The sequence below is a fragment of the Saccostrea echinata genome, unplaced genomic scaffold (assembly GCF_033153115.1).
Source record: "Saccostrea echinata isolate AGI-Se365-2 ecotype Australia unplaced genomic scaffold, CSIRO_AGI_Sech_v1 ptg000029l, whole genome shotgun sequence".
Classification (NCBI taxonomy): Eukaryota; Metazoa; Mollusca; class Bivalvia; order Ostreida; family Ostreidae; genus Saccostrea; species Saccostrea echinata.
This window is the reverse complement of record NW_026889778.1, coordinates 1583574-1605960: the sequence shown is the minus strand read 5'-3', so window position 1 is coordinate 1605960 and position 22387 is coordinate 1583574. Positions and strand designations below refer to the sequence as shown.

At 34.8% G+C, this 22387-nt stretch overlaps 1 protein-coding gene and 1 pseudogene across 1 annotated transcript; both read left to right on the top strand.

Annotated features, from left to right (window-relative positions):
• Window positions 1-4849, top strand: part of LOC133195457 (uncharacterized) — a 67935-nt pseudogene extending 63086 nt beyond the window's left edge.
• A 4439-nt stretch (window positions 4850-9288) lies between these two features.
• Window positions 9289-22175, top strand: LOC133194311 (uncharacterized). The gene is made up of 10 exons (XM_061330293.1): window positions 9289-9301; window positions 12326-12408; window positions 12757-12828; window positions 14391-14514; window positions 16844-16938; window positions 17447-17515; window positions 17621-17789; window positions 17978-18373; window positions 19016-19411; window positions 21805-22175. The coding sequence occupies exons 1-10, from the start codon at window positions 9289-9291 to the stop codon at window positions 22167-22169; spliced, it is 1782 nt and encodes a 593-aa protein (XP_061186277.1). The 3' UTR covers window positions 22170-22175.
• Window positions 22176-22387: the final 212 nt, after the last annotated feature.

Below are 22387 nucleotides of genomic sequence, written 5' to 3'. Positions count from 1 at the left end.
ACAAAATTATCATTATTAAGGTTCCATTTTTTTTTATTTTTACAAAAAAATATTTTAAAAAAAATATGCAAAGCACATGTTGAGAAAAATGTTTACACTCTTTTTGATAGTAATTTCAAACCGTCTAGAAAAAATGGCGAAGAACTATAATTGAAATCTATTAAATATTAATATTTACTGTGTTTATGTTCATATATATATATATATCAAAAAACTTACATGTACCTTAAGCTTCGTTTTAATACTAAGAAAAATTACGGTTACCCTCAGCATCGACAATATTAAGTATGGGATTGAAGAGAATATGTTTTTTATATTCTCCATTTATTTTACAATATTAATCTTGGCAAATGAACAAGTCTTAATCATAAAAAGACATAGATTGAAGTAAATGGAAAACCAAAAGCTCGATAACTCTGTTGATGCCGAGAGAAAGTGTCGAGATATTGAATATTGCACCGAGTGTTTTGAGATCCTTACATAATATACAAATATTGTGTCATGCGTTCATATGTAAGATGATTTTGACAGCACATAATCTATAAGGTAGATTTTTAAAGTTCCTGCGTGAAGTTTTGCAGATAAATTAACACTTTTTGCAACCTCTTGGTTTTTTTTTCAACTGCAAAAGCAATCGTTTAAAGCTTTTACATGTTTGTGAACGCACAACTTTCATGTACACCTAATCAGAGTTTTATATTACAAACGATAATCATTCAATGTATCACCTATAGATGTGTTTCCTTAGTGAGAGACCTGTATTCGGACAACGTTACTTTACAAGTCACTGTGAAGATATACACGTAAGTATACATCTAACAAGTCACTGTAAAGATATACACGTAGGTATACATGTACATCTGACAAGTCACTGTAAAGATATACACGTAAGTAAACATCTAACAAGTCAAAGTGAAGATATACACTTAAGTAAACATCTAACAAGTCACTGTAAAGATATACACGTAAGTTAACATCTAACACGTCACTGTGAAGATATACACGTTAGTAAACATCTAAAAATCATTTGAAGATAAACTCGTAATTATATATCTAACAAGTCACTGTGAAGATAAACACATCTTGTAATTATATATCTAGCGAGTCACTGTGAAGATATACATGTAAGTATATATCAAACAAGTCATTGTAAAGATGTACAGGTAAGTATACATCAAACTTGTCACTGAAAGATATACATTGTACATGTAAGTTAACAATTAAGTTGTCATCTTTCGTCATTAAAAGAACGTTTATATCTCTTCAAAAATAATTACTGTTTTTCTCTTGCAAAAAAGAAATTCACGTAAAATATATGACTTACAGTAATTCATAAAGTTGAATTAATATAAAAAAGTTACTTCCTTGGTCACTTACTCGACCTTAGCAACCTAACCCTGGTCACTTACTCGACCTAAACAACCTTACCCTGGTCACTTACTCGATCTTAACAACCTAACCCTGGTCACTTACTCGATCTTAGCAACTTAACCCTGGTCACTTACTCGACCTAAACAATCTTACCCTGGTCACTTACTCGATCTTAACAACCTAACCCTGGTCACTTACTCGACCTTAACAACCTTACCCTGGTCACTTACTCGATCTTAGCAACCTTACCCTGGTCACTTACTCGACCTCAGCAACCTAACCCTGGTCACTTACTCGAGTTAAGCAACCTAACCCTGGTCATTTACTCGACCTTAGCAACCTAACCCTGGTCACTTACTCGACCTTAACAATCTAAACAAACTTATTTGATTCAAAACAACATACTTCATTTCATAGGATGTGTGTTTGTAAGAAAAATATCTAATCATAAACAATCATTCATTCTTAGCATCACAATCACAAACATAGCCTTTCTATGATACACATATGATTAAAATGATTAAAATTTAATTTAAAGTGAGAGTAAAAACAGTAGGACTTAAACAATAATTGGACGGAGAAGGTGAAAGGGAGCTTAAGACAAGAATGAGGAAGAGAGAAGAGGGTGTTAGGGAGCTTATGACACGAATGAGGAAGAGAGAAGAGGGTAATAGGGAGCCTAAGACAAGAATGAGGGAGAGGAGATGAGGGTGTTAGGGAGCTTATGACAAGAATGAGGAAGAGAGAAGAGGGTGTTAGGGAGCTTATGACAAGAATGAGGAAGAGAAGAAGAGGGTGTTAGGGAGCCTAAGACAAGATTGAGGGAGAGGAAAAGAGGGTATTAGGGAGCTTAGGACAAGAATGAAGAAGAGGGGACAAGGGAGGAAAATAAAAATAAAAAATATGCAGTTGCAGAGGAGTTCGGGGTGGGGGTGGGGGAGGTAATGGGGGATATCGAATTAAGGGATGCAAAAAATGAGCAATGATACAGGGATTTTTTAAAAAATCGTTTTTAAGTCTGCATGTTTGAGTTCTAAGTAATTTAATATTGTTATTATTCTAGGCATGTGAAAATCATGTATCGGCGCCGATTATTGTTGGAAGAAAAAGATCTTTAAGGGGTCGTAGGTCATATGAGCCATGCTCAGGTTGTTGCAAAGGGGACCTCTGTAATATCAACTGTAATGCTACCTTTACTTCCGGTACTATCATCAACACAGGAACTACTGGTGGTACGCTTTCCTCTTAGTATTTTACTCTAATGAATTTGAAAAGTTGATAATAATACCCTTACAAACATTCTTATTACTTTATATTCATATACTAGTGATAAATTATGTGAAGTTAAGATATTCTTTAGTCTCATGTTTTTACAACTATAAATGAATGCATATTTAATTCCACATTGCTTTGATCAGCACCGGCTTATGTGACAGAAATACCTGGCAATTACGCCTTCTACGCGCATCTTACCTCATCAACGACAAACAACTACGTCATATTTAACAACGTCACAACTAATGAGGGCATAGCTTACAGCGGCAGCACGGGAATCTTTACTTGTAAATACAGTGGGCCGTATGTCTTTTCATGGACCATAGCGACAAGTAACCAGCGCTACACAGGAGCAGATCTTCTAGTTAACGATGTCTCACTCGGTTCGTCCTTCACAGAATCTCGTGGAAGCAGCGTTACTGGCGACTCAAGCACGGGATTTGTGGTGTATGACCTGAAGTCTGGAGACAAGGTCAGAGTGAAGGTGATGGAACCGCTGACACATTGTTGTCCACGTTCTCTGGCTGGCGACTTAATCACAGTAAGCTTTTCATCAGATAACTGGGAGATATGATCTTTCTTTTTTTCTGTAATTCATAATCATAGATTAAATTCAATGTTAATATAGAAACATAACTCTTTCCTATATGCATTTTGTTTGATAAGTGATAAGACATTTCTTTTTCTTTTTTTTAATTCCATTCAATTACTAACAACGCTTACTCTCCTCTGTGTGATGTTGCGTGAAAGGATTTTTGACTTATTAAGCATGTTCGACTTTTTCAAAAAACAATAAAAACCATTTCAACTATGAAAAAATGTTATGGTACGTACATTTTTAGTTAAAAGAGAGGAGATGATTATAAAAAATCTCTTAGGCATTTGAAAAAGCTAATACAAATACTTCTAATTTAATATTTTTCTACAAAGGCTGGCTGTAAAATTTAAGAGAAATCTATAATGGATATGTTTAAAAAAATGTCGTTCATCTCAAAGAAAAGTCGACGAAAGGAAAATTGAAAGATTGTAGCGTAGTATATATACAATGAATTTTGAAATTTTGTCAATAACCAGAAGAATACACATTTTCATACTGATTTGCAAGGATGCAAAGAATTTAATCATCTGTAGACAAATTTCGAAGTTGAAATATGAGCACAATTTTGAAAAGCATATAGGTTTTTTTTTTTCAACTTTGCAAAATTGCTCGTGAGTGATATGCAAACAATACTTTATATTTTAGACGACTCGTACTTCTATGCTAGAGCATCTACTTCACTGCCCAAACCTTCATCCTCATCACATGGCTACACATTCCAAAATGTAGTCACCAACAACGGTCAGGTGTACCATTCTGGAAACGGCACGTTCGTCTGTCCAGAAACCGGTTTGTATGCTTTAGCGTTCTCAGTTGAGGCCAACCGTCAGGATTTCATGGTTTATTTTTATCAAAATGGAGGCAAGTTGAATGAACTAGGGGTGTGGCCGGATTTTTCTTCAGGGTCTGACGAGGACACCTCTTCCACCCTACAGATTTTCTCCCTGACATGTGGGGACACAGTATATCTTTACCCATCCGATTCTGTTAGCACGATAGAACCTCTAGAATCAACATTTTCTGGATGGCGCATTGGGTCATGTAAGTCTTTAGTTCATATTCATATAATATCAAGCACACATCTTAATCAAAATTCAGTCTCTGCTCTTATGACTATTAATGCTACTCTAAATCAGCCAGTGTCAAGCAGTTCTGGTAGAAAATCAGTCTAGGTAATGATGACTAATTTTAGTAAATCATTAATAATCTTTTTTGGAGAGTTCTCCATCAGCCTTTATGGCAATGGCCCCCTCCTCCACATCATCTTCTCCGCTCTACTTTAGTACAGAGTATCTGGACACATCCGGTTTGTTCTACCACACTAGATTTCAAGCAAACAAAGATGGCGTCTACATATTCTTCTGGAATTTGGAAGCTGATAGTAGACACCTTAAATCCTGGCTGCAAGTTAATGGTGGAACTGTAGGACAAACGGTCTCTGATGGACGAAGCGCAGGCTATGATAGTGGCTCCAATCTCGCCATTTTGCGCCTGGACAAAAACGATATCGTCACTGTCGGACAGGATTCAACAGCTGATGGAGACCAGACAATGATATCCGGTTATTTTATGTTCTCATAAACTTTTTTTGATGTATAGAAGGATACAAAATGTAAATTTGTATTCATCTCTGGTTATTAAATGTTGTGTTATGTTATGCTCTGCCAAATCAGAAACAGTATAATGATATTTAAGGATTTTACTTTTCTTCAGATGGAATTCCTTATAAACAATAAATTCAAAGTAACAATTTTGACTGAATAGACTGAGTTCACCATACGTCGGACACCCTCGTACTTGAACAACCTCTAGTCATATCGCTAGTGATCGAATGTTATCAAAATGTATCTTAATATGTATTTTGTGACAAAAAATTGTGATATAATTTTATACATTTTATTGAGAAAATATCACAAAAAGCGATTTTAAATTAGGCAGAATACAAAATGTATCCTAGAGTGTCTATCATGCAGAGGGCAAATGAAATCCTGATTACGTCTTAGCATCAACGCGGTGGACTTTAACAGACATGAAATTGCCTGTAAAAAGGTGACATGAAAATATTTTTATGTTTCATCTAAAAATTAACCCTCTATTTTAATTCAATATACTATATCCATCCACAAATATAGAGAAATCTTAGTTCCATCAATTTACATCGCCTACGACATGTTAGATAAGTTTTGCAATGCCTCGTAACTTGACAACCTACGCTTTGGTCTCAGGATGATCATTTTCTAGCTTGAAGAAATGAAGGGAGCTCACTTCTAGTTGTCATTTATCGATAACGTGTATTTTCAGTAACTTTTTTAAGTATATATTTATTTATTTTTTTAATTTTTCCAAAAACAGTTTTCAGTTTGGCAATATGCACGTACGAGAGCTGTTCAAAAATTATTGAGACATTCTAATTTTTTTCCTTTCTAATAAACTTTTTTGGTGAAAATTGGTATATACATTTAACAAACATCAAAAGTATATAATAGCGTGAATTATTTCAAAAATATTATTTTTTTTTCTTTTAAACGACTTTTTTATGTGGCGAGGGTACCCGGCGTAGTCTCGAGATCAGGTGTTAGAACCCTGTAACTCCTACGTACGTGTACGTAAGTCCTGGTTAATCCAGAGGATATATGAATATTTTTTGAAATTATAGATGTAATATTTCGAATTTCATTTTGACATTATTCTTTCCACGTTTGATAGATTTTAGATAAGAAATATGGATATTATAAAAAATTTTCATCAAGATATAAAAAATCTGATTATGAAGGCAAAATGAATTTATTACTTCAAGCGGGCACATATTTTTTGTCTACTTACGTAGAAGTGTTTATGAAAGTACCTTATAAAACAAACAATGCAGAGGAAACGTATCCTTGCCTTTACTTTATCGTTGATTTACATTTTCTGACAAATCATTCTACCATAATGGTTTTACGTCCCATTCGAGAATTTTTCACCCATATAGAGACATCACCATATACTTCTGAAGTGCTTCCTATTTATACCTTTAATCGGCACACAGTGTCACTGAGCATTTTTTTTTATTTACCATGCCAATGCATGCATTTTAAGGCCTCATCCGAAAGACCCGATACTTTCACTTTTAGTGCCGGAAGCTTGGCGAAGGAACAGCACTACTTATGTTTATAGCTTAGGTTTGAGGCGGAGCATTGAACGAGGATCGAACCCGGACCCCCTTATCACTATAATAAAAGCAAAGAAGCTAGATGACCATCAGTTTTAAGGATCAACTAACAACTAAATTGTATCTAAATAAAATATCACATAGGTCAACTAACAACTAAACTGTATAACAAAGGAGATGAGAACGCTTTTACATCGTCAACTTCCCTTATTTATGTAGTAATATTCCTCTATCATTACATATGGTATGTACATCTCCCGACTTATTCGACACTTAAGAGCATGCTCTGAGTATGATCATTTTTCAATCCGAGGCGACTACTGACAGATAACTTGATGTTACAGGGATTTCAACATGTCCTTTAAAATCAGCATTTCGTAAATTCTATGGTCATTAATTACAATGACCTCGATAAGAAATATAACCTATCATTGGTTCGTATTTGGCGAACTTGTTTCAATTGTTAGTCCTTTGTATTTATATTAAATTAGACTACGGAATGTTCCGTCTACCTGATTAATACAAAGGGCTCACTGTGGATGGAACCGGTCAAGAGGGGATGCCTACTCCTCCTAAACACCTGATACCAGCTCTGAAATTTTCGGAGGCAGGTGTTTTATCCTCTGTTTACAGATTTGTCTTGTTTTTAGATATTTTGAGATCGATCACGTTCGGACGAAATAATGATCGCCAAATACGAACCAATGATAGGTTATATTTCTTATCGAGGTCATTGTAATTAACGACCATAGAATTGAAGAAATGCTGATTTTAAAGAACATGTTGAAATCCCTGTAACATCAAGTTATCTGTCAGTAGAAAAGCTGGTTCCGAATATGGCACGTCTGTGATGGTGCATTCTGTCGTTCTGCACATATAGTCGGCGGTGACAATATGTACCTACCCTCACTGCACATATTGTAAACAATCGGTACATATTGTAGCAATCGACAATATGTACCGAGACGAGCCTTTCCCCCTCCTGTATAATGGACGTACAGTCACTCATCGGCACATTTTGTCGTCGGCAACAATATGTACTACGAACATTTGCACATTTTGTCGCCGAGATAATGAGTTAAAAAAATGACTAAAGTCGTCGTAGAGAGAGAAAGAGAAAGAGAGAAAGAGAGAGAGAGAGAGAAAGAATGATAGAAAGAGAGAGACACAAAAGGTAGACAAAGTATGTATGGCAGATAAATAAGTAAACAAGCATTTACTCGCAATACTGTAGGATGAAGAGGTTTTGGTCAGAAAATTGTTTCCAGGATTGGTGTAGATCCCTGTTGTATGACAACGTAATTCTTGAGATATCTGATAAATCAGCCTATTCTTTATTTGTCATATGTATTAATCTTGGAGTTTGATTGTTTATTTTTTGTTCAGTAGTAATGATTATCTTGAAATTATTTTTTGCTTATTCTTATACTTGTGCTGATATAATTGGAGTTAGGCTTGATTTTCTTAGCTCATCTAAGCTGGAAGCTCAAGTGAACTTTTCTGATCATATTTTTCCGTCTGTCTGTCGTCCGTCTGTAAACTTTTCATATTTTCGGTTTCTTCTCAAGAACTACTGAGCTAATTTCAACCAAACTTGCTACAAAGCATTCAAGGATAAAGGGGATTTTTTTTTTTGTTTAAATGAAGGGTCATGCACTCTCTTAAGGGAAGTAGCCAAGAATAAGTGTTTGTTTGTTTGTCTGTTGTTTAACGTCCCTCTCGAGAATTTTTCACTCATATCGAGACGCCACCACTTGCCGATGGAGAGCTGCAAATTTTGTCCTATACTCGGCACTCAAGACCATTGAGCAGTGAGGGACCTTTTTGTGCCAGCATCTACTGCGACACGGGACCTCGGTTTGTACCGTCTCATCCGAAAGACCCGTCTCCATGTCCTACAGTTAGATTCGAACCCGCGACGTAAGGATTAACGACTTACTCTGCGACTACACACTCTACCATAGGTCTCAATTTACAGCAAGCAAGAGGTGGCGTCTCCAAATGGTTGAAAAATTCTCAAAAGGGACGATTATACAACAAACAAACAATAAAACAAAATCAATTTTGTTCAAAGCATGACCCCCCAGGGGTAGGGTGGGCCCACAATATGTGATAAAGTTTACACAGGAATATATACTGAAAATCTTTAAAAATCTTCTCAAGAACTAAAATCGGATCTAGCACAGGGGTAGCGCTGACACCCCCCCCCCCCCTCCACTGGATTTACTTTTTGTAAAGTCTGTTGGTTAACTTGTATATACTGTCAATTTAGTCCATATGTAAAATTTCATAAATTATTTACTTAACATAAATATACAGTAACACACCTTTACACACAAATGGCTTTTTTTTCTGCCTTTCCAAAAAAAAAAATCTGTACCCCTCACCCCACCCCTCTGTTCTGAAATTTCTGGATCTACCACTGAGAACAACAGTAGCCCTGTGATTAGTGAGGTTTATCTGGAAGTATTCTCAGGTAGTGTAGATTCAGGTACCTTCAAATAATGACCCCCTGGGCGAGGGTTGGGCCAAAATGGGCGATCAAAGTCTTACAAAGGAATATATGGGAAAATTCTTTAATTTTTTTCTCAAAAAATAGAGTAGCAATGATAAATCATATTTATATGGAAGCATTGCCATTCAAAGTCATGCAACATGTACTGATGGACGACATCATGTGCAGTTAGGGTAGGTTCATGTTGTCGCCGGCAATTACATGAACAGACGACAAAATGTACCGTCAAAATCACACTGGATGAATTTACACACCAATTACATTCACAAATGTACTGAAAAACAACAGAATAATCTCTAAGCAACAATATCTATGGGGCGACAATATGTACATGTGTAACTTTTCAGCCGGTGACAATATGTACCGATGGACGACAACATGTGCAGTGAAGGTAGGTACATACTGTCGCCGACGACAGCTTGTAGAAAACGACAATATGTACCGTCACACACGTACGACTGATACTTCATGAATTTTTGAAAGAAAGAAACAGCACACAAATTTGTAAGGGGGACTTAAGAAAGGAGAAAACTTGCACCAGTTTGGGTCCTAGAATGTAATCAACTAATCACAGAATTTTAAGAACATTTGATGATTCCTGATCGTTCAATGAAATTTAAAGATATCGAACAGTAATCAAGTTCAAAAGCCCATTGAAACAATACAAACTTGAAGCAGAGCAAACACGAACCTCAAAAATCATCAGGGGTGGGATCAAGTGCCATGGAAGAGCAAGTAGTCCCCGTCGACCAGACACATCCGTTGTGTGCTCCTTGTCATTATCAGGCAAACGGAAAATCCGTAGACAATTCAGTATGAAAATATTAGCCTAAAAACTTGCATGAAAAATGTCAGTCATCATTCGACTAAATGATTGATTGTATTTGCTTACAAGGTTATTGTTTTAACCATAGAATTTGCAAAAGATTAAATTTAAATTGGACTGTTGATATCCTTGTAAAATCAACATATTTGTCAAGAGCTTGCCTTGTTTTCTCCTTGTTTGTGAATGTTATAATAAAAATACTAACGTTTAATGGAGAAACATTAAAATGAGGTTGTGATTATCTCTGCGGAGTGCTACAGGTCAATAGACAATAAACATACGCAAGTTCATGATTTCACTGGGATTTATCTAATGATGTTATCACCAAGAGATTTTGCATATTTGTATTATAAGTTCTAGGTAAAATTCTTGTGAGTTTTCATTAATTGATCTTCTTGAGAGAGAAAATAGAAGTCTGAAAAAAATCCGAACAGTGGTGGTATTTCTAAATTACACAGATGTAATTATCTGTCCATCGAACAATGTTTATCATATGGCTAATTTGTGTCCGATGCATGGTGAAATGAACATAGAATTAAACACAGTTATTAAGTAAATTAACACAAACTTTGGAATGAAATTTCTTGAAATTTGTTCTACATTTGTCAATCATTCACGATATTCACCCAAGAAGGACTTGTTCCCTTGAAGTCTAATGAAAGAAAGGCAACTGTAAAACTTTGCATAATCATATAATTCTGGTACTCCCCTTTGATGATGGTCAGTTATGACGTCTTTTCAAAGCAATTATCAAGGGTTTTTATATGATAATGAAAAATCGGTTTCATTAAAAAGTTTAAATGGTCGGCTTTAAGACGGAAGCAAGTCAAAACACTGAAACATTCAGGTTTGATGCTTTTTTTCTTGCTTAAAGTTGTCCGAAGCAAGGTGTGTGTCCGATGCATTGTGAACTCACCCTATAGCTTTTAAAGAAAAGAAACTCGGACAAAGTGTTTATGGAGAGTGTGATAAGCATATAGGTACATAATCATAGGTCTTTTGACGTTAAATATAAAGAATAAGATTCGGAGAAAAAATGGTAACTAGCAAGCGCATATCATGGGACGTTTTTGTCTGTTTTCAAAACAAAATTTCTCTAAAGTATCAAATATTTCTACAAAATGTAAGATTATGATATGAGAAACGTAAACATGATATTTTACTTTTATAAAGTCACAAGAGACAATTAGAGTTAAAGAACAGTGTTCAAGCTTACAATTACATATAAAATTGTAATGAGGGTAAATATAGACGCACGACACATCAGAGGTTGGGCAAGGAAATTTTGTCAAGTGCCCTGAGCTGTCCCTGTATAGATCAGGTTAAGAGGGCTGGGTGGTTGTGGCCATTTTCAGACTATATTGATCTCCTTTAGAAGAAAAGCTCCATATAAAGATATACAAAAATGATCAAATTTTAAAAGTAAAATGTATGAAATTTTTGTTTGCCAAATGATAATTGACAGCCTACGATATCATGTCTAAAAAATTAAGTTATATCTGATAATTAATTTGTTGACCCCCCCCCCCCCCCCCCCGCCTCCTGAATGTTAAAAGTGAAAATAACGAACAGCAATCAATCTCATTAATCAAATAAAGAAAACCAATTTTGGGAAGGGCAAAAACACCAGAGATTGAATCAGGTGCCTTTAGCTAGGATCCTGTCCCTGTTTGCCGGTCACATCCGCCGTGATGGTAAACGGACTAATACGTATTCAAAATCATTATAAAACGAATTACCTAATACTTGGTATGAAACATGCCAGACAAAATACGAATTAACGAAATGTTCTTTTTCTAACCACAGTATCTATAGTCAAATTGAAAATAATTAATTCTTATATAAATCAGTGTTGTATCACAATGTAACGATTTTTCAATCATCAAAATTAACCATAATGTGTAATATGTTTTTGTGTATTGTATAATATGTATCTGTAGACACTGTTTTCTATGACCATATGATATTATAATTACCTCGTACAATAGTTCTAAGAGATAAGGATTTTGAAATTGCACTTAGATGACTGAAGGACTAATTGTAGATATTCTGAGAACAATTGGATTATAATGTTCCTGTTCACTAACTTCCTATGTGGTATATGCATCTCTGTCGTTCTCGTTCTTTCTTTTCTTTAATCTCTCTCTTTCTGCTGTGATCTTCTGATGCTGTAGGAGAAATCTGCGTAATTTTCTACTCGCAGACTAAACAGAAATTAAGATCCCCTGGAAAAACGTACGTTTGCAATATTTTATTTCTTATAAAAAAACCATTCTTTTTCTTCTTTAGGACTTTATTTCCTGACCTCGTATACTGCTGAAGGTAATATGTATAAAGAGGACTTCTCATTATCAGGTGGCCTGTATACATTTACTGTCGATCCGATTTTATCATTAACCCCGCATTATCGTCATACTGTTTGCACGTATGTAGATTTGAACGTAATTACATATCATATGCGATATTTCTTACCATTTTATTAGCTAATGAAGGGTCATGATTATGCTGTTGTGTAATGATTCTATGAAATTTTTGGTTTTGTCGTAAGTGAAAGGTTTTTAGTGATGAAATACATTTTATTTTTTAAAGGTCTTAGGTTGACGTGTTTACGTTGTGATAACGTCCTAGAGCCTCGTTTCTGTGAGAGGATAGAGTACTGCCAAGACGGTGAAGTAGGATAAACTTATTTCAAGATCTTAATTTGCTAAAAAAATATTATTCAAAATAATTTATTACAATAAACATTCGAAGAAAGTCATATTAAAAAAGCAAAAAAAAATAATAATAACAATTCCAAACTAAATGAAGACTTTGTAAAACTTTGGTATAAATTTTTGTGGATTTTTTTTTTCAAATTGCGTTTCAGTAAAGGGATTAAGAAACATATTCTTAGAATGTATTCTTGGTGACTCATTAGTTTATTTACTTTAAGCGTTGAATTAACATTGAAAATTTAAAATGTTCTGCAGTATGATATTAACTTAGTATCATAAATAAAGATGCCCTACGTTGATTGACAGGTGTGTGGAGTACGAAGGTACCAGAGAGAAAACGGTGATACATCTTTCTGGATTGGCTGTCTACAGCAGTCGGTAGTTCTCTCTCTCTCTCTCTCTCTCTCTCTCTCTCTCTCTCTCTCTCGTGTGTATTTTGAAGATTAGAAGTATTACAAGATCTGGAGACCCATGGGTCACAACACTCACCTGAGACACATTCTTTAATTGGCACTGTTCTTTGGAAGAATATTTTCTACTTTGTTTTCTATACACATATATACCAAGCCTCTTTCCTTACCCCTCACCAAATTATAACAACAATCGAGGAGAAACTTCAGGAGCACTGTACAACAGCATGTACAGTTACAGGTGTTAATGAGATGCAAATATTTTCAAACTCCCAGAAACTTTTAAATAATTGAAATCACAAAACATCAATAGCGTACGAATTTTCAACATTTTATACAATCATTATACAACCATTAAAGTCCAGGCCCTTTGACATCATTAACAGCTGCTTTTTCGATAAAAATGGAACTCATAAAATTACATAACTTATCATTGATCATATGCAGAATTATTTTATTAAATCATTTCGGTACTCTGAAATTGATATTAAAAAGAAAGAGTGTTATTTTTGTGATCACGTCTTCCGATAATCTGTTGGGAATCCCATGGGTACTAAGCCCCCGGTTATTAGCAGACTTATTTTTGAGCTCAATGAAGCTGAATTTATTCAAAAACTTCTACATTAAAAGAAGTTTCCTGCCGTGGCCTTCAATTCCATATTTAGATATATCGACGACCTTTTTGAACTAGAAATAAAAGATACCCTACGGAGTCTAACACATTTATTTCGTATTTGAATATTATAATAGAAAAAGACATAATGGCAAACTAACAACAAAACTTTACGATAAACGTAATGACTTCAACTTTTCTATTGTCAGCTTCCTTTATTTATTTAGCATTATACCATTATCACCTTTATATGGCGGTTATTTCTCCCAGTTAATTCGATGCACAAGAGCATGTTCTACATACAAACAATTTCTAAAACAAGAAAAGCTTTTGACAAATAAGTTGAAAATTCAATCATATTGGTCCTGTGGTTCTGGCAATTAGGTCGAAATATGTAACGATTACAGAAAGTAGACTACGGGAAAAAACTCACATTTGCCTATGGCTTAAGTGAGCTCATAATGCCACTATTTCATAAAGTATCACTTTTCAACAAAGTTTCCTTTTCCCATGAACTTGATATTGTTTTAGGCTTTAATTAACCCTCCATTTCTTCTTCAAAATTAATATTGAAAATTATGACTTCCGGATATGTGTTCCATGGAAAAATGGCAAAATATGCAGCAGACCAAAAAAAAAATCAATTAAAATAATAAGGCAAATTTAAATGTTTTACTATTTCATATACGTATTGGAAGCATTTTTGAAAAAAAATCTTTTCCTCCAGGTATGAAATATTTTTGACATATTAGGAAAATCATTTATGAAATATAGCTTACGGTGTATATGCTCCTTAACATATAGTAGAATTTTTTCCTCATAAAATGTATTCTAATCCTGTGGTCATCATTTAGACTTTTGGTTTTCGTTTTGAAAATATGATGTCTTTATATCGAGATATATTTCTTTACATACAGAACTGTACAAAAATCACCAACAGAACGATTGTACAGACAAAGAAACGTAAGATTCATGGATCAGTTTTGTGTCATGAGTGTTGCCATGGTGATTTATGTAATGCAGAAGGCTGTGGGGCACCAGGTAGGTGTGGTTTACTTTAGTAATGGGTTCTCTGGTCAATTGGGGACATTTTACTGACGTATGTGTCTTTTGATTATATGTTATCTATGTAACATTATCTAAGTAAATATAGCAACTGTATTTTTTTTGTATACGTAGCTTCTGATCTTTAATAGTTACTTTGACATCCGTAGTTAGTTATCTTTTATGAAATAAGATATCATTTTTATAGTTTCATTTGAATATGACATGAAGTTAGTCACGTCATCAAATCAAGCGTATTTTGTTCTGCAGCCGTCTATTTCTTCTCTGTGTTTCTCATTTATTTTTCCCTGACTTCATCTCCTGATTGAAATATTTCCTGTCTGAGCTGTTCTTGAGCTAAAACCAGAGACAAAATATGGTCATGTTATTCTCGTTTGTTCATCTGACGCTGCTCTTCTTTGATGCAAATTGATCTTACAGCTGTTTGTACAACTTTGGTAATGGTTGTTACGTGTGATAAAGAGTGTAACTGTGAAGATTGCTCCTATTGATGCAATCGCTCTTTTGTGAGCCATCAGAATTAGTGACGATCTATCTGATGACTTCTTCAGGTGTCGTGCAGATGCTTGTATGATAAGTCCTCTTACAGTTTCTGTATTTACAATGTTACAGAGAGCGTTTACTTTGCGTTCTCCGAAACAATTGAAACACACTCTCTTCTATTTCAGGATGTACATTCTTGCTTCATAATCTTTGACTCATTGGCAATTTATGGTAGGGTAGTTTCCACTGCAGACGAAGCGAATGTTATATATATATATATATATATATATATATATATATATATATATATATATATATATATATATATATATATATATATATATATATATATATATATATATATATATATATATATATATATATTTCATCTTGTTAGTACTTCTTTGGCTTGCTACGACAAAGTTCGCATTTAGTATGGAATCCTCTACAATGCTGCGTTTAAATTTGCTCCATTGTGCACACAGCTCCTTTTTAATGGCTCTCATTATTGATTGTAGATCCCAGTTCTCATATTTTTTGTCTTAGGTAATGCTCCTTCAACTATCTGCTGCTAGTTTGTTATAAATCATTGAGGTTTAAATTATTCTGTGGATGATTTCATTGGTTCCAAGTGATTTTAATGCTCTGATGTAGCATTCCAATTTATAAAAGAAATTTCTCAGGCTCTCAGGATTGGACTTTGGGTTGGGTAAGTCAATCAGGCTTTGTATGTGCTCATTAATAATTTTGTGCTCTTGTCCGGGTCTTTCTATAAGGATAACAACTGTTTGACAATAATCATTACTTGTTAACTGCAGTACTGCAATAATATGAGCTGCTACTCCCTGAAGCTGGTTTTTTAAGTAACTGAACCTCTGTATGTTTGTGAACATTTGTTTTTCAGGCATAGTTGATTCAAATGAATTCCAAAATGTTTTCAACGTTAATATGTCTCCTGTGAATTAAAGTAGCTCTTACTTGCGTGGTTTGAGATAGAGATTTCCTGTTAAATTGTTGCTACTTGCAGTGTTTGTGTGTGCGTTACTCATCTCTTCCTCACTAGCTGCATACACATTATCTGTATTGTTATCTCCACGACTCTTTGATGGAAAACTTGTAGTATGAGTTGCCAGAATATTGGTAAGATTACTCACAATTGGTTCAACAGGCTCCTGACAATATGTCTTTGAATCTGAAAATTGCAGTCTCCAGCTATAAATTGAATTCATCTACATCAATTATTTCTTGTTCCACATCTTCTGTAGTCTGTACATCCAGTATCTTGCCGTTAAGTTCCTGTAAGAGTTAAGGGTCTTTAATGCTGCCTTAAGTTTCTGCAAGCTAGAGAGAAAATCATCATGTATTTTCTCATTCGTTCTTTTCTAAGTCTGTGGCCTCTTCGAATTCTTTTTGTTTATCCCTTGAGCGGCATCAAATCCTGTGACTGTATATACTCCTGAGTCTAGATACACACACTTACATACACACACACAAAACACATCTGAATACTTCAGCTGGTTTAAATAAACTGAACTATCAGAATCAACATGACATACCGTAACTCATGAATATGATGACGCCACAATGGAGTATTGCTGAATGTCACATGCATTTTAGTGTTATAGAGTGGTAGGTAATTAATTATCGGGATACAAATACAGGTTGGTCCTCTCATCAATCTACCACATAAGGCCCCTCTGGCCTTATGAGATTTGATCAGATGCCCAACCAGTATTTTAATCCCGATAGAAGTTTAAAAATGATACCCTATTTCTTAATTAATGTTGATTATTTTTTGTTAAATCGATCTTTATCATTTCAGCCTATCCTACATCTAGAGGGCCGATCTGTTTTAACTGTGCTCACACGTTAAACCCCTCAGACTGTCATCACGTGACTCTATGTGGAACCAATGAGGTAAAGGATAGTAAATGTGTTATCAGAAAATAAATGTACTTCTACGAATTCAAAAAAGTAAGAATAAATATTCAAGCAAAATTCTTAATTTATTCTTTTTATGCATTATTTTTTTTTTTTACACACATATATATATAAGACAAATTTCTCTTAATAAACACATTTAGGCACTAAACATCATGGAAAGCTTTTTTCGCAAAAATAAAACTCTAAAAAATATAGTGTTTAACAAGCATTCTAGGCTTTCACGCCAGATGGACAAAAGTATAGATAGCTTGTAATTAAGGAGAGGTTGTTCCGTTATTTTTAGTTCCGCAGACCTCGCCTATAATTATGAGGAATTTGAATAAAAGAAATTTATACCCTTACACCTTGTTGCTTTTAGCCAAATATATTTTTTTAAAAAAAGTTACATGATTGTGCACGTTATGGAGTTTATATGCACACATAGGGAGAATTATACCTACCTAGTCTTCAAAAACATAACCGTTTAATGTCTCAATAATAGATGTGTTTCCTTGGGGAGAGTCTTGAGCTCAGACAACGTTTCTTCAAAAGTCAATGTAAAGATACACACGTAAGTAAGAATCTAATTAAGATGAAATTGTTCTTCATCGAATCGGTTTGAACCACAAAGTGGTTTATTTTTTAACTTCTAGTAATTAAATAATGAAATTACTAGGCGTGTGAAAATCACATATCGACAGCAGCTATTGTTGGAAAAAAGCGATCTCTGAAGGATCAGAGGTCAAATGCACCATGCTCAGGTTGTTGTCAAGAAGATCTCTGTAATATCAACTGTAACGCTATATTTACTTCAGGTACCAGCATCAACACAAGAACTACTAGCGGTTCATTTCTTAAAGATATATCATTATTTAAAATATAGACGTTGATTATCCTTTTCCTACGAGACAATATTTTTTAAATACATCAATAGTATCAACAGTTGACGGTTATAATGACAATTTTAAACAAAAGAATCTTTTTACATTGAAAATAGATGCGTACATGTCTAATTCTGCTTTGCTTTGGACAGCACCGGCTCATGTCACAGAAATACCTGACAATTACGCCTTCTACGCACAGCTGACGTCATCAACGACAAACAATTACGTCATATTTGACAACGTTACAACCAATGAAGGCTTGGCGTACAGCGGGAGCACGGGAGTCTTTACTTGTAAATACAGTGGACCGTATGTCTTTTCGTGGACCATAGCGACCAGTAGTCATCGCTACACAGGAGCAGATCTACTTATCAACGATGTCTCACTCGGTTCCTCCTTCACAGACTCCCGAGGAAACATTACTGGCGACTCAAGCACGGGATTTGTTGTGTATGACCTGAAGTTTGGTGACAAGGTCAGAGTCAAGGTCAATGGAACCGCTGACGCAATGTTGTCCACGTTCTCTGGTTGGCGACTTCATTACAGTAAGCTTTCCTGTTCATAAAATAAATGAAGGGGATATTCTTTTCTTCTGTATATTATAGCTATAGTGCGAATTCAATGTGACATATATCGTCATAAAAGAATGAAATTGTAATAATTTAGGTTTACTGAAAAAACTGTTTTGTTTACTGAGTATTAAATTATGCTAACGGTTAATAATTGTTCAAATAATTCTGTTTAGATAGCTACTCGATGCTCCTCGCAAGGATCGGTTATTTCATTGCGCAGTTCTTTTCTTTTGAAAGTGATGTTGTCTGTCAGTTACTGTGCCGTTTTGAATTTATGTGTATATGTCAGAACGTTCAAAAGATAGAGGATTATTATTTCTAAGTGTGATGTGTTTTACGGGCGCCTGGCTCTCTAAATAAATTGTATATAAGCTTACTAGATTGTTTTATTTCCAACCTTGAGGAGAGTTTAAGACAGAGGAATTACTTTTGTTTAACCATTTACTGAAAGAGGGAATAAATAAAACCATTTACCGCTCGACAGCGCTACAAAATCATATATAGCAAAGAGGCAGCCAAGATAATTCGTAAATGAAATATGGAAGCATCTTTGAAAAGCATTTAAAACTTTAAAGCTTTGCCCTGCAGTAATGAAGACAATGGTTTATATTTTAGATGATTCGTACTTCTATGCAAGAGCCTTGACTTCATTGACTAGACCCTCCTCTTCTTCTTACGGCTTTAACTTCCAAGATGTAATTTCCAACGACGGACACGTCTACAATTCCGGACACGGCACGTTTGTCTGTCCAGAGTCAGGCTTGTATGCTTTTGCTTTTTCCTTGGAGGCACATCATCGGGATTTCATGGTTTACTTTTACCGAAATGGCAAGAAGTTAAATGAACTTGGGGTGTGGCCGGATTCCTCTTCAGGGCCCTACGAGGACACCTCTTCCACCTTACAACTTTTCCCCCTGACCCGCGGGGACAGAGTGTATCTTTATCCAACTGATTCTGATAGCACTATAGAACCTATACATTCATCATTTTCTGGATGGCTCATTGGGTCAAGTAAGTATTTAGCTCATCTAATCAAGTGTAATTTAAGTGATCCTCTTTCCATTTAAATGCTTCTTTTTTTCATGACTTCATATTTGCATAAAGAGCATCAGATGGATGTTGAAATTAAGCGATTGAGGGGATGTATGAAAACAATTTATCGCTCTGTCTTTAATAACTCAGAAGTGAAAAAGGAATTGGATAGATTACACAATCAGTATGTACAGGTCCCAGCTGACAAATCTGGTAACAATATAGTCTTTGATTGTAAGGCTCATTATTTGAATTGCATTTTAGAGGAGCTAAGATTTATTTTGCAGGTGGAAATCCAATTTACACCCATAGCTCCCTTTCTAAGTAGAAAATTCTTCAAAATCATATGTCCATTTTAGATATTTTCAATATTCCCAACAATCAAAATGAATTTGAAATACCATACCTTTACTGGATTCCTAAACTTCATAAAAATCCTTACAAACAAAGATACATAGTGGGTTCCAGTAAATGTTCTACCAAGCCTCTTTCTTCACTTAAATATCTACTGAAATGAAGGAGGAACGTCAGGAGTACTGTTCAACAGTTTATTTGAGAAGTGGTGTGAATCAGATATGGATACTTAAAAACTCCAGGGAACTTTTAGAGAATTTGAAATAACAACATTTTACTAAAATCAATAACATCAAAACGACTTTTCAACACTCTATACGACCATTCCCCACGATAAATTGAAGTCCAGGCTTTTTGATATCACACACAGCTGCTTTTTCAATAAAAACGGAACTCGTAAATATACTCACCTTGTCATTGGTCATTTGTAAAATTATTTTGTTAAAAAGCATTCTGATTGTACACACAAGTACTCAGTTGATATTAAAAAGATGCTTGAGTTTCTGATTGACAATATCTATGTGGTTTTTGGAGATCGCGTCTTCCAACAATCTTTTGGAATTCCCATGCGTACCAATTGCGCCCTGTTGTTAGCAGACCTATTTTTTGTATTCATATGAAGCAGAATTTATTCAAAAACTTCTACATGAGGAGAAGAAAGCACTTCAATTTGACATTCAATTATATCGACGATGTATCATCAATTACCAATACATGTAGTTCCATTCATATTTCTATTTCGACTCGATATATCCCAGTGAGCTTGAAATAATAGATACCACAGAGTCTGACACATCTGTTTCATATTTAGATATTTTACTAGAAAAAGACGTTAATGGTAACATAACAGCAAAACTTTATGATAAACATGATGACTTTAACTTTTCAGTCGTGAACTTCCAGTACTTATGTGGCAATATACCCGTTATATATCTCCTCATATCTGGTTTATGTTTCTCAATTGATACTCAAGAGTATGCTCTACGTATGAACACTTTCTAGAACGAGACAGGCTATTGACAAAAAAGTTGAGGAAACAAGAATAACAACAGTCTCGTTTGAAGACATCATTTTGCAAGTTTTATGGTCGATACGATGACCTTGTCAGCCGTACAGCCTTTCATTGAGTCAAGTGCTGACTGACCTTTCTCATACTAATTGTTATGCCATTATTTATATACTGAACTGTCTACGGATTTTTCCGGGTTTTTTTTTTTTCGATCATAACAAGGAGCACACGGCGGGTGTGACCAGTTGGCAGGGGATGCTCACTCCTCCTTAGCACCTGATCCCACCTCTAAATTTTGAGGTCCGTGTTTGCTCTGCTCCAAATTTGTATGTTTCATTTGCATTTCGAGATTGAATACTAATCGTTATCTTCATATTTCATTTTTGTATATTTCTCTAAATCACCAAACCTTTGTCAAACATAAAAAAATATACTCAAATTTTGACTGCAAGTAAAGTAGCTGTCAGATGATCTAATGTCAATTTGAGCTTTATCAACTAACTCAGATTTATTTGATGTTTTATGGTTAACTCTATTCTTTCTGCATGTACATTTCTCTTACTGAGTCTTAATTGAATGACCTCATCGATTAAGTGTTTATTTGCTAGAGTTGTTTACTTTAATGGTAACCTCAACATTGATAGAAGGTTAAAATAAATTACTTTGAATACGACTTTTGGTCATGCAATATAAACAACTAAATATTTTTTTCAGGTTTTAGCACGAAACATCGATTTTTGGTTGCGGAATTCAAAATTAAAAAAAAAAGTTAAATTTCTCAAAAATGGTGGAGGGACAGTCTTCTTGGCTTATTTCAATTTACTTAATTGAATAGTCCTTAATATTCCCGAGTAAATAGGACATTTTGACATTTATGCCTCTATAGCATGAGAAGACAAGTATCATATTTTGAGAGTCATATATCTTTTGAGTGAGAGAGAGAGAGGAGGGGAGGGGGGATAGTCTTTCCCATATGAGAAATAATCAATTCATTATTAATTCTAATTAGCGAGTTCCTGCTCAGCTTTTATGGCGATGGCCCCTTTCTCCACATCCTCTTCTCCCCTCTTCTTCAGCACAGAGTATCTAGACACATCCAACTTGTTCTACTACGATAGATTTCAAGCTAACAAAGATGGCGTTTATTTATTCTTCTGGAATATGGAAGCTGGTAATAGACACCTTAAGTCCTGGCTGCAAGTTAATAACAGAACTGTCGGACAAACGATCTCTGATGGACGAAATGCAGGCTATGATAGCGGTTCCAATCTCGCCATTTTACGCCTGCACATGAACGACATCGTCACTGTTATACAGGATTCAAGAGCTGTCGGAGACCAGACCATGATATCCGGTTATTTTATGTTCTCCTGAACTTCTTTGTGGTCTGTGGAAACATATTACATGTAATCTTGCATTATTTTCAGGTTATTTAATCTTAATTTTTGCCAGATATGATATACCGAAAATTATTAACTTTTTCATCACATGATGTACATTCTTAACAAGCAATAAATCTAAAGTAACAGTTGTCTTAGAGATTTTTAATTTATAACAACAAGGATCGAATGTTTATATAAAGGATGTAATAG